Here is a 12,075-nt window from a genome sequence, read left to right as displayed (position 1 = left end):
CCTTGCCTGAGGAGATGTGTCCAGGAAAAAACTGCTCATGCTTATATTCAAGAGATTTTTGCCTATGTTTTTTCTAAGAGTTTTATGGTTTCATGACTTACACTCAGGTCTTTGATCCATTTCGAGTTTACTTTTGTGTATGGAGATAGACAATAATCATTTCATTCTCTCACATGAAACTGAACACTACTCTTCAAAAATGTAAAGGTCATTGAAGTCAAGAACAGAATGAGGAACTGTCATAGATTAGAGGAGATTAGGTAGGACAGGACAACAAAATGCAATGTGGGATTTTTGAATCAGACTGAGGAAGAGATAAAAGAACACTACTGGAAACACCAGTGAAATCTGAATAAGGTCTGCACTTAGTCAATAACATTGTGCCAATGTAAAATTCCTGGTTTTTTAAATAAATGTACTATGGTTATGGTGCAAAATGTTAACATTAAGGGAAGCTGGGTGAAGCCTATACAGAAATTCTGTGCACTGTTTTTGCAATTTTACTTCTAAAATTATTTCAAGATAGAGTTTTTTAAAAAGTAATGATATACAGCTGGTAGTATATTTTTTAAAGTTTTTTTAAACCCCACCCTCCTAATACCTACTATGAAATGTATTAACCCATGGCTGAGTAACTTGCAAATGGCCCCTAGAATCATTTTAAAAGTTGAAACAGAAAACAAATATACAATCTGACTAATCAGCTCTGGTATTATGACATTTAGAAATTCCACAAACTAGATACTCAAGATCTAATAAAAAATAATAATAATTCACTAAAAAATGGACCAAATACCATTTGAGATACAACATGTTATTCAGCATGGTAATTCTAAGCTTTCTAGAAAAAGCTCACCAAATTACATTGAAAATAAAATAGGAAAAAGTAAAACCCAAACTCAGAGTCAAATTTTATAGCCTGTGACATTAGCAATCAGTCAAATTAAAATAAACAAGGGTTCACTTGGGAAAACAATTGCATCTACATATTTTTGTTAACTGTTCTGAGTTTTGCATTTCAGGATTCTCATGAACCACAAAATAAGCAAAGTGATTTGGATGGTGCTTAAAATCCCTTCTAGATCTAACATTCTATGACTAATTTTTTGTGACTCTCTCCTGACTTGTTTATATAACAAAACAAGGCCTATGCAAGCAGAAGCTTTTATTTCTGAATTTCAAACTAAAAATTAACATGACAAAATTTTAAAAGCTTGTAAAACTTACTGCATTTATACTTAGCTTCCATGAAAATGCTTCTAAAGTATAAAGAGCCATAAACTGGATGATTTCTCCTCTTTTTCCACTGCTTTTAAACTTTTTGCTAAGTCACTAATAAAAAAATTCATAGTCACTATACCAAATTCAATAAGTTAACGTATAAGAAAACTAATGTTAAAACTGACTTGAACTAAACCCACAATTTTTAAGAATACCTTAATAATAACAGTATCAGTTCTCATATACATACTTGGATTTGATTATCAAAAAGTTATGAATATAAAAGATAAGCTACATATATAATTTGTAATATTTCTTAATCCATAAAACATGTGAAAACCTCAATCTGTCTATACTATAAATTTTTACCTTTGAAATATTTGACACAATACACAAGGAAAATTTTTTTATGTGCAAGTTTCACATGCTCACATTGCCAAATGAACATATACATACTTCAGAATAAAAAATTTTTTCAAAAAACAAACCACCAAAATTCCAAACTACACCAAAATTCCAGACTACACCAATTGCTGGTGAAGATGTAAAGCAATAAGAACTCTCATTTGTTGCTGGTGGGAAATGCAAAAGGGTATTGCCACTTTGGGAGACAATTTGGTGGTTTCTTACAAAACTGCAAATACTCTTACCATATGATCCAGCAATCCCACTCCTTGGTATTTACCCAAGAGTTAAAAACACATCCATATAAAAACCTTTGACTGAATGTTAATATTTGTAGCACCTTTATTCACAACTGCCAAAACTTAAAAGCAAATCAAGCTCTCCTTTTATAGATGAATGAATGAATAAACTGTGTTACATCCTTAGAGGTTTCCTTTCAATTCTATGCATTTTATGTGTATTACAATATTATACTGAGACAGAGTCCATTAGCTTCACCAGACCAAAAAGAATCCACAGCATCAACAAGCCAAGAAGCTGCTTTACTACAACCCAGAATAAGTACAATTATAATACACAAATCACTCTGCAGCAAATTCTGTGACAGAATTCTAAGTAAGATTTTTTTAAATCTGTACTTTTTAAAATACATAAAATCTGTAAAGACTATTTTAGGTATCTACAGAACACTCTACCCAAAAGCAGCAGGATACACAGTTTTCTAAAGTGTACATGGAATGTTCTCCACAGCAGACCACATAATAGACCACAAAAAGAGCCTCAATGAATTCAGAAAGACTGAAATTGTAACAGACAGCTTCTAAGACCACAATTGTGTGAAACTAGAAATAAATTACAACAAAGAAAACAAAAACCCTACAAACATATGGAAACTAAACAACATGCTTCTAAATAATCAATGGATCAATGATCAAGTTAAAACAAATCAAGCAATACATGGAGACAAATGAAACAAAAATTCAACAGTCCAAAATCTGTGGGATACTGTGAAGACAGTTCTAAGAAAGAAGTACACAGCAATACAGGCCTACCTCAAGAAACAAAAACAATCCAAATGAACAGTCTAAACTCACAATTAAAGAAACTAGAAAAAGAACAAATGAACCCAACTTAGTAGAAGGAGGGATATAATAAAGATCAGATCAGATCAGAGCAGAAATAAATAAAACAGAGAAGAATAAATCAATAGAAAAAAAAAATCAATGATCCAGGAGCTGGTTTTTTGAGAAAATAAACAAAACAGATAAAACCCTAGCCAAACTTTTCAAGAAAAAAAGCGTGTACACACACAAACAAAATCAGAACTGAAGAAGGAATAATCACACGGATACTGCAGAAATACAAAGAACTATTAGAGAATACTATGAAAAATTACATGCCAATAAGTTGGACAACTTAGAAGAAATGGATAACTTTCTACAAAAATACAACCTTCCAAGACTGACCCAGGAAGAAACAGAGAATCTGAATGGACCAACTACCAGCAATAAATCAAATTGGTAATCAAAAAACTACCGGAAAACAAAATCCAGGTACAGATGGCTTCAAAGCTGAATTCTACCAAACATTTAAAGAGCGAATACTGGTTCTTCTTCAAGCATTCCAAAAAGAAGAGAAGGAAATACTTCTAAACTCATTCTATGAGGCCAGCATCACTCTTACACCACAACCAAAGACACCACAAAGAGGCCAGCATCACTCTTATAACAAAACCAAAGACACCACAAAAAAAGAAAATCACAGACCATCATCCCTGATAAACATAGATGCAAAAATCCTCAACAAACCAAATCCAAACATATATCAAAAAGATCGTCCATCATGACCAAGTGGGATTTATTCTAGGGATGCAAGGATGGTACAATATTTGTAAATCAGTATCATACACCACTTTAACAAAAAGAAGGATAACAAACACAGACATCTCAATCGACATTGAAAAAGCATTTGACAAAATTCAATATGCATCCATGATAAAAAACTCTCTACAAAATGGGTATAGAGGACACATACCTCAACATAATAAAGGCCACATACAACAAACCCACAACCAACATCATCCTTAACAACAAAAAGCTGAAAGCTTTTCCTCTAAGATCAGGAACAAGACAAGGATGCCCACTCTCACCACTTTTATTCAACACAGTACTGGAAGTTCTAGCCATGGCAATTAGACAACACAAAGAGATAAAGGGCATCCAAATTGGTAAGGAAGAAGTTAAACTCTCACTATATCCAGATGACACAATATTATACATAGAAAACCCTAACGACTCCATCAAACTATTAGAACTAATAACTGAACTCAGCAAAGTTGCAGGATACAAAATTAGTACACACAAATCTGTTGCATTCCTATTTGCTAACAACAAACTAACAGAAAGAGAAATCAGTTCCATTTATAATGGCATCAAAAACAATAAAATACCTAGAAATAAACCTAACGAAGGAGGTGAAAGACCTATACTCCAAACTCAGAGAAATAAAGACACCAAAAATAGAAAGCTCTCCCGTGCTCATGTATAGGAAGAATTAATATTGTCAAAATGGCCAGCCTGCCCAAAGCAATCTACAGATTCAATGCAATCCCTATCCAAATACCAACAGCATTGTTCAATGTACTAGAACAAATAGTTCTAAAATTCATATGGAACCACAAAAGACCCTGAATAGCCAAAGCAATCCTGAGAAAGAAGAACAAAGCTGGGGGGATTATGCTCCCTGACCTCAAGCTCTATTACAGAGCTACAGTAATCAACACAGTTTGGTACTGGCACAAGAGCAGACCCACAGATCAATGGAACAGAACAAATAGCCCAAATATAAACACACACATACACAGTCAACTAATGTATGATAAAAGAGTCATGAATACATAGTGGTAGAAACACAGCCTCTTCAACAACTGGTGTTGGGAAAATGGGACAGCTAATGTGAGAGAATGAAACTGGATTATCGTCTAACTCCATACACAAAAGTAAACTCAAAATGGATCAAAGACCTGAATGTAACTCATGAAACCATAAAACTCTTGGAAGAAAACACAGGCAAAAATCTCTTGAATATAAGCATGAGCAGTTTTTTCCTGGACACATCTCCTGAGGCAAGGGAACCAAAATAAAATGAACAAGTGGGACAACATCAAACTAAAAAGCTTCTGTACAGAAAAGGACACCATCAGAACGAAAAGCCATCCTACACTATGGGAGATATATATATATATATATATATTCGTAAATGACTCATCTAATAAGGGGTAACATCCAAAACATAAAGAACTCATACACCTCAACACCCAAAACAACAAATAATTTCATTTAAAAATGGGCAGAGGACCTCAACAGACACTTCTCTAAAGAAGAAATACAGATGGCCAACAGGCACATGAAAAGATGCTCAACATCGCTAATCATCAGGGAAATGCAAATCAAAACCACAATGAGATATCACCTCACACCAGTTAGGACGGCCAGCATCAGAAAGACAAGAAACAACAAATGCTGACAAGGATGCAGAGAAAGGGAAGCCCTCCTACACTGCTAGTGGGAATATAAATTAGTTCAACCGTTGGGAAAAGCAGAAGCAGTATGGAGGTTCCAAAAAAAACTGAAAATAGAAATTGCATTTGATCCTGTAATTCACACCTAGGAACCTGACTGAAAAAGACATATGCATCCATGTGTTTACTACTGCACTATTTACAACAGCCAAGATATGGAAGCAACCTATGCATCCATCAACAGATGAATGGATAAAGAAGATGTGGTGCATATACACAATGGAATATTATTCAGCCATAAGAAGAAACAAAATCCTGCCACTTGCAACAACATGGATGGACCTACAAAGTATTATGCTAAGTGAAATAAGCCAGGCAGAGAAAGACAAATACCATATTATTTCACTTATTTGTGGAATATGAAACAAAGCAAAACAGAAGGAACAAAACAGCATTAGACTATAGACTCTGAGATGTGACTAGTAGTTACCAAGAGGGAGGGGAGAGGGCTAGGGTGAGGAGGAGGGGGACTGTTGAACTATTGTGATGTACATATGATAATATAACAATAATAATAATAATTTTTTTTAAAAGACTGCAAACAAAAAACCTTTTAAATGTCTACATAAAATACCATGTGGCCTACACTAGAAATTTACATTATTTTGCTAAACAAAGATACTAATTAATTCAACTCTGAGTTGCAGGACTTGTCTAAGTAGATAATTACAATGGAGTATAAAATTTTCAATGTCAACAAAACATCTATTTTCATCAAGTTCTGCAGTTTTCAGTTTTTACCTTGAAACACTAATACACAATTGACTGCTGATCCTTCTACATACTGTTCAGGCATAGGCGACCATAAGAAAGTATAATAATCACGAGCAGTACTCCATCCAACCTGAAGGAAAATAATAAAAACATGGATATTTTAAGTAGTTTAATATTAGAATAACTTACAGCATATTGTTTTTTATGCTATCCTAAAGTTAAAACATGCATTAATAATATGTTTACAAATCATGAGTATTTTAACAAGCATGTCAAATATTTATGATTTTTTATTAAGTTTTAACTCAATGCTATAAAGATCTATATAAATTACACAGTAGAGTTTCTAACTGTATTAAAATGCAATTTGAGAATAAAATACCTAGGAATAAACCTAACTAAGAAAGTGAAAGACCTATACCTTGAAAACTACAAGACACTCTTAGGAAAAATTGAAGAGGACACTAATAAATGGAAATTCATCCCATGCTCTTGGGTAGGAAGAATTGATATTGTCAAAATGGCCATCAGGCCTAAAGCAATCTACAGACTCAGTGCAATCCCTATCCAAATACCAACAGCATTCTTCAACAAACTAGAACAAATATCTTTCTAAAATTCATATGGAACCACAAAAGACCCCGGATAGCCAAAGTAATCCTGAGAAAGAAGAATAAAGCTGGGGGGATCTTGCTTCCCAACTTCAAGCTCTACTACAAAGCCACAGTAATCAAGGCAATATGGTACTGGCGCAAGAACAGACCCATAGACCAATGGAATACACTAGAGAGCCCAGATATAAACTCAAGCATATATGGTCAATTAATACACGATAAAGGAGCCATGGATATACAATGGGGAAATGACAGCCTCTTTAACAGCTGGTGTTGGCAAAATTGTACAGCTACATGTAAGAGAATAAAACTGGATTATTGTCTAACCCCATACACAAAAGAAAACTCAAAATGGATCAAAGACCTGAATGTAAGTCATGAAACCATAAAACTCTAAGAAAAAAACATAGGCAAAAATCTCTTCAATATAAAAATGAGCAACTTCTTCATAAACATATCTCCCCAGGCAAGGGAAACAAAAGCAAAAATGAACAAGTGAGACTATCAAACTAAAAAGCTTCTGTACAGCAAAGGACACCATCAATAGAATAAAAAGACATCCTACTGTATAGAAGAATATATTCATAAATGACATATTGGATAAGGGGTTGACATCCAAATTATATAAATAGCTCATGCACCTCAACAAATAAAAAGCCAATAAGCCAATTAAAAAATGGACAGAGGAGCTGAACAGACACTTCTCCAAAGAAGAAATTCAAATGGCCAACAGACACATGAAAAGATGCTCCACATCCCTAATCATCAGAGAAATGCAAATTAAAACCACAATGAGATATCACCTCCCACCAATTACAATGGCCAACATTCAAAAGACAAACAACAACAAATGTTGGTGAGGATGTGGAGAAAGGGGACCCCTCCTACACTACTGGTGGGAATGTAAAATAGTTCAACCATTGTGGAAAGAAGTAGGGAGGTTCCTCAAAAAACTCAAAATAGAAATACCATTTGACCCAGGAATTCCACTCCTAGGAATTTACCCTAAGAATGCAGGAGCCCAGTTTGAAAAAGACATATGCACCCCTATATTTATCGCAGCACTATTTACTATAGCCAAGAAATGGAAGCAACCTAAGCGTCCATCAGTAGATGAATGGATAAAAAATACGTGGTACATAAACACAATGGAATATTATTCAGCCATAAGAAAACAAATCCTACCATTTGCAACAATATGAATGGAGCTAGAGGGTATTATGCTCAGTGAAATAAGCCAGGGTGGAGAAAGACAAGTATCAAATGATTTCACTCATCAGTGGAGTATAAGAACAAAGCAAAAACTGAAGAACAAAACAGCAGCAGACTCACAGAACCCAAGAATGGGCTAACAATTACCAAAGGGAAAAGGATTGGGGAGGATGGGTGGGAAGGGAGAGATAAGGGAGAAAAAGGGGCATCACAATTAGCATGTATAATGTAGTGGTAGTGGGGGGGGCCACAGGGAAGGCAGTATAACACAGAGAAGACAAGTAGTGATTCTATAGCATCTTACTATGCCGATGGACAGTGACTGTAATGGGGTATATGGTGGGTACTTGATAATAGGGGGAGTCTAGTAACCATAATGTTGTTCAGGTAATTGTACATAAGTCCTTTCATTTGTACCATTCCTTCAAATAAAGAAATTTGGTACCCAAAAAAAAAGAGAGAGAGACCATCCAAAGATTTTACCCAATAGATACACCTGGTACAAAGCATTTTTTGTCTCTTTCCATATTCTGATCTTGAAAGAAATACTATCTAGAGTGACATCTTTCTTGAGAAAAATCTCACTAAGTGTACAGGTTCTATCAATACCACATGGTCAAGAGAAGGACTGTGTGCCATTTGTATGTGATGGCTGATACACAAAACTGTTAACATTCCAACTATAGATATGATTCAGGTGGCACTGGGAAAAGCAGTAATGGATCTAATTTACTGAATGTTTGTTTTGGAGTAAATGTCATTCTCAACTTAAAATAAGAAACTATTTAAAAGAATAGTAAAAGGCAGTCAGATTTGAACCTCAAGTTAAAGCTCTTAACCACCAGGACACTTACTACTCACTCCTCGCCTGGCAGGGTATGAAGTACTCTCATAATTTCTAAAATTCCACCTCTTCCTTCCAACAGAGTCTGTGACTTAGAAGAAGTGCAGTTGACAAGAGACCGAAACAGTAAGATAAAGAGGGAAAGCTGTTCCTAGCTGTCTTTCCTGAGAAGAAAAACAAAATGGAGGAAATGAGATCTTTTACCATGTAAGAAAAATACGTATGAGATATGTTGAGTTGGTCCCTAACTGTGTTTTTCTCTAACTGAACACAACAGCTACGATTGTTTCTTATTGGTTGACTACAATGGTAACTTATATTTTGCTTTCTTTTATTTCCAAGTCTAGGCAGTTCTCAAGAAAGTCAATCATGCTATTAGATGTCACATGTATCCCATGTTAAGGCCACAGAGGAACTGGGGCAAGATGCAACCTAATATTAATATAAGAATCAGGAATATACAACCATGCTTCCAACTCCTTTGAGGAAGAAAAACTGAACAAGAGATCTCAGGTCACTCTGGGAAGGGCATGTCAGGCATACATAAGCTTAAATGAACAAGCTTGATTGAAAAAGTTTCTAAATCTGGAAACATACAGAGTATAGGCTCCTTTAGGATGGATATGTCTTACATCCAGCCTCCCACATGAAAAGATAGAACGGGCAACAGTGGAAGAGACACAGAAGAAGGACATCTGGAGATTATGTAGGAGTGCATGGTTAGTTTACAAACCTAATTAGAAGAGTCAATAAACCACAGTGCCCAAGTCACAAGTTGTTTCTCTTTTACTTTCCTGATCACCTGGCTGGAACTTGACTGGATTTCTGGACTACAGATTTCGACCCCTTGAAATTCAAGGGAATTTGCCTTTTGGTTCATTAGCAGCAAGTGTAAAGAAAATTATTACATTTAGAGTTGATAATGACAATTTTAAAACACTAAAAAATGACAGGGAGAAATATGACAACACTTAGAACAATGGGACAAGTCAGTTAAAGTTAACTCTGTCAAAATATATTGCTTCCAGAAGCTACACTTTAATCCAGTTAAGAGGGGTGTTCTATGCTAAGGAAGGTACCAAAGCAACAGATATTTTACATCATTTAGTTTGGGGAATTACAATGGTACTGGGCATCCTTCTTCTGCTACTAATGCTATTGCATTAAAATAAGTAAAATAAGAGGGGAAAGGGAAATTTGTAAATAAGCGTGATACAGAAGGAAAAAAAAATTCAAATGTGACCCTTTATATAGGATTAGCACTTTAGAAAAACATGCTAAATGAGAAGTACCGATCATAAAGGAAATTCTGAGAGGGAGTTTAAAGAAGATCAGAAGGACATCAGTGTTACCTAGTAAAATTAAGGTTTTAATAAATTCTGGAGAAACCTTGAGAGAAAACAGATAGAAACATTAAAGTGGAGAGAACACACAGAGAGCACCTGTAAAGAGAAAAAGACAGATATCCAAGGGGTACTAGTTTTGGAGGAGTAGTAAAGCAGACAGACATAAGACTTGAAGTAGGAAAGGCACTGAAAATAAATTTGCTGGTTATGTATGGATAAATATAAAACCTATGAAAAAATATAAAATAAGCCTATGAGTTATTAAATCTAGAAAAACATACAACAACAGACATTTCTGGGGAAGGTGGGGATACAACAGGTAGGGGCATTTTCTTTCTTTTGTGTACACCTAACTTTTCAAAAATCTTATTATCAGAAGAGTAAAGGTCTTTCCTTTTTAAAAGAAAACCTGCAAAATGCCTAGATATTCATGAGAAGATGCAATGCTGATTCTGAGACAGAAGTATCATAAACAGTATAAATGTCCCTCCATGATATAAAATATTACCAAGCTACTTACAGTGGTAAAAAAGTGGTTACACTCATACCACTGGAAAAAGTCAGAACACAGAAAAGGGCATAGTATTCTAACTACTTTCAAAATACATGCATTAGAAAAAGACTGCAAATCTTCTTCCCTTAACTTAAAAAAGATTGGAAGAAAGTACTTAAAACATTAACAGTGCTAGCCACTGTTATGAAGTAGGGACACAGGCATTGAGACTGCTGATCTTAATTAATTCTTTTCAATCTTTTTTACTTTGTATTGTGTTCAAAGTTTTCTAAAATTGTGATTATTTTTGACAACAGGATATTATTTTTTTAAACAGAAAATAAGACCAGACTGGAAGAGAGACAAAGGCAGGAAAACAGAAACAGCAAAAGGGAGAGAAATATGAAAGGAAAGGTGAAACGAGGAAGAGGGTAACAAGCTTAAAACAAGATATACAAGCATAAAATCACTGCTCAGATTCACTTTCCACACCAGGAAATTAAAGGTTTTTATCTAGTTGCCAATATGATGCAGCAAGAACAGTACTAGGAGGCTTTGTTTGCCTATGTGACTTTGGACACATGACATAATCACTCTGCACTCCCAACTTCCTCAACAAAATAGTATCTTTGAAACATGAGAACAGCAAGACTCCCCTTAAAGTTTAAAAAAACACAAATTCATGGAGTGAATCAGTTCAGTATATACTACTTTAATTATAAGGTAATCTAATAAACATAATTCTAAATATAAATTCTTTATGCTTATATATTTTTATAACTAAGAACAAATCAAATCTATAAACAAAAAAATAAAACTCAAATATAATGTGACATACAACATTTCACTACAACTAATGTTGGGTATAACAATTAAGATACAGCATCAGGTATAGTAGTATAGCTCTAAACCTTCTCCTGTATTTTTACTTTGATAATATCACTCATGAAATGCATGTTCAACTTATTAGGTATAGGAACTCTGCTGCTAATTTTGGGTAACTGGATCTCTCAGCTAATGAAACTACCACAGAACAATTCTTAAATGCCACTTTACATGAGGTTCAAATCAAAGCTCCAAAGTTTAATGGGTAACCTTGAGCAAGTCACTTCTCTCTCTCTGGACCTTAGTTCTCTCATCTATAAAATGGAAACTCTAATGCTCTGATGAAAGATCTTTGCAAAGTATAAGTTGAAAAACGTGTTACATGTTTATTTTAGTTATAATTAAAACTAGTTAATATTGGAGGAGAAGGAGTAAAAACTAAAAGTAAAAAATTAAAATCTCCAACCTAGTCTATATCCCACATCTGGCTTCACTGATTTCCCTAGCCAATTCAGACTTCACAGTCAGTTAGTTAATCATTTCAATAATGCACACCAAACCACTCTAGTATCTTTATCCTCTTGACTTCCCTTCCTATTCACACTCCCCCGCCCTTCTCCAATTCCCAGTCTGAATGATAATCCACTTTTGGAATTCTTCACTCACAATTTTGGGTGCTAAACCTCTCTGGAGAAAGTCATAGAACTGCTGCTCAGCAATTTCCTGGTTAACCTACTCCAATTCCCTATAACATTCTTCTACAGCAGCAAGACCAAATCTCTATTCTCAAACCCTCCTTCAACTCCTAGACAGGACTTTGC

The 12,075-nt window shown here is 34.7% G+C and overlaps 1 protein-coding gene across 2 annotated transcripts in view; it reads right to left on the bottom strand.

Annotated features, from left to right (window-relative positions):
- The window catches only part of TAX1BP1 (Tax1 binding protein 1), an 88,430-nt gene that overhangs the window by 63,827 nt on the left and 12,528 nt on the right, over positions 1-12,075 (bottom strand). For both annotated transcript variants that reach the window (XM_036897479.2, XM_036897480.2), the window contains exon 3: positions 5,948-6,050. In XM_036897479.2, the coding sequence (XP_036753374.2) occupies positions 5,948-6,050 (103 nt within the window). The remainder of the gene's footprint in view (positions 1-5,947; positions 6,051-12,075) is intronic.

The sequence above is a fragment of the Manis pentadactyla genome, chromosome 7 (assembly GCF_030020395.1).
Source record: "Manis pentadactyla isolate mManPen7 chromosome 7, mManPen7.hap1, whole genome shotgun sequence".
Taxonomy (NCBI): domain Eukaryota; kingdom Metazoa; phylum Chordata; class Mammalia; order Pholidota; family Manidae; genus Manis; species Manis pentadactyla.
This window is presented reverse-complemented; position numbering and strand designations above follow the sequence as displayed.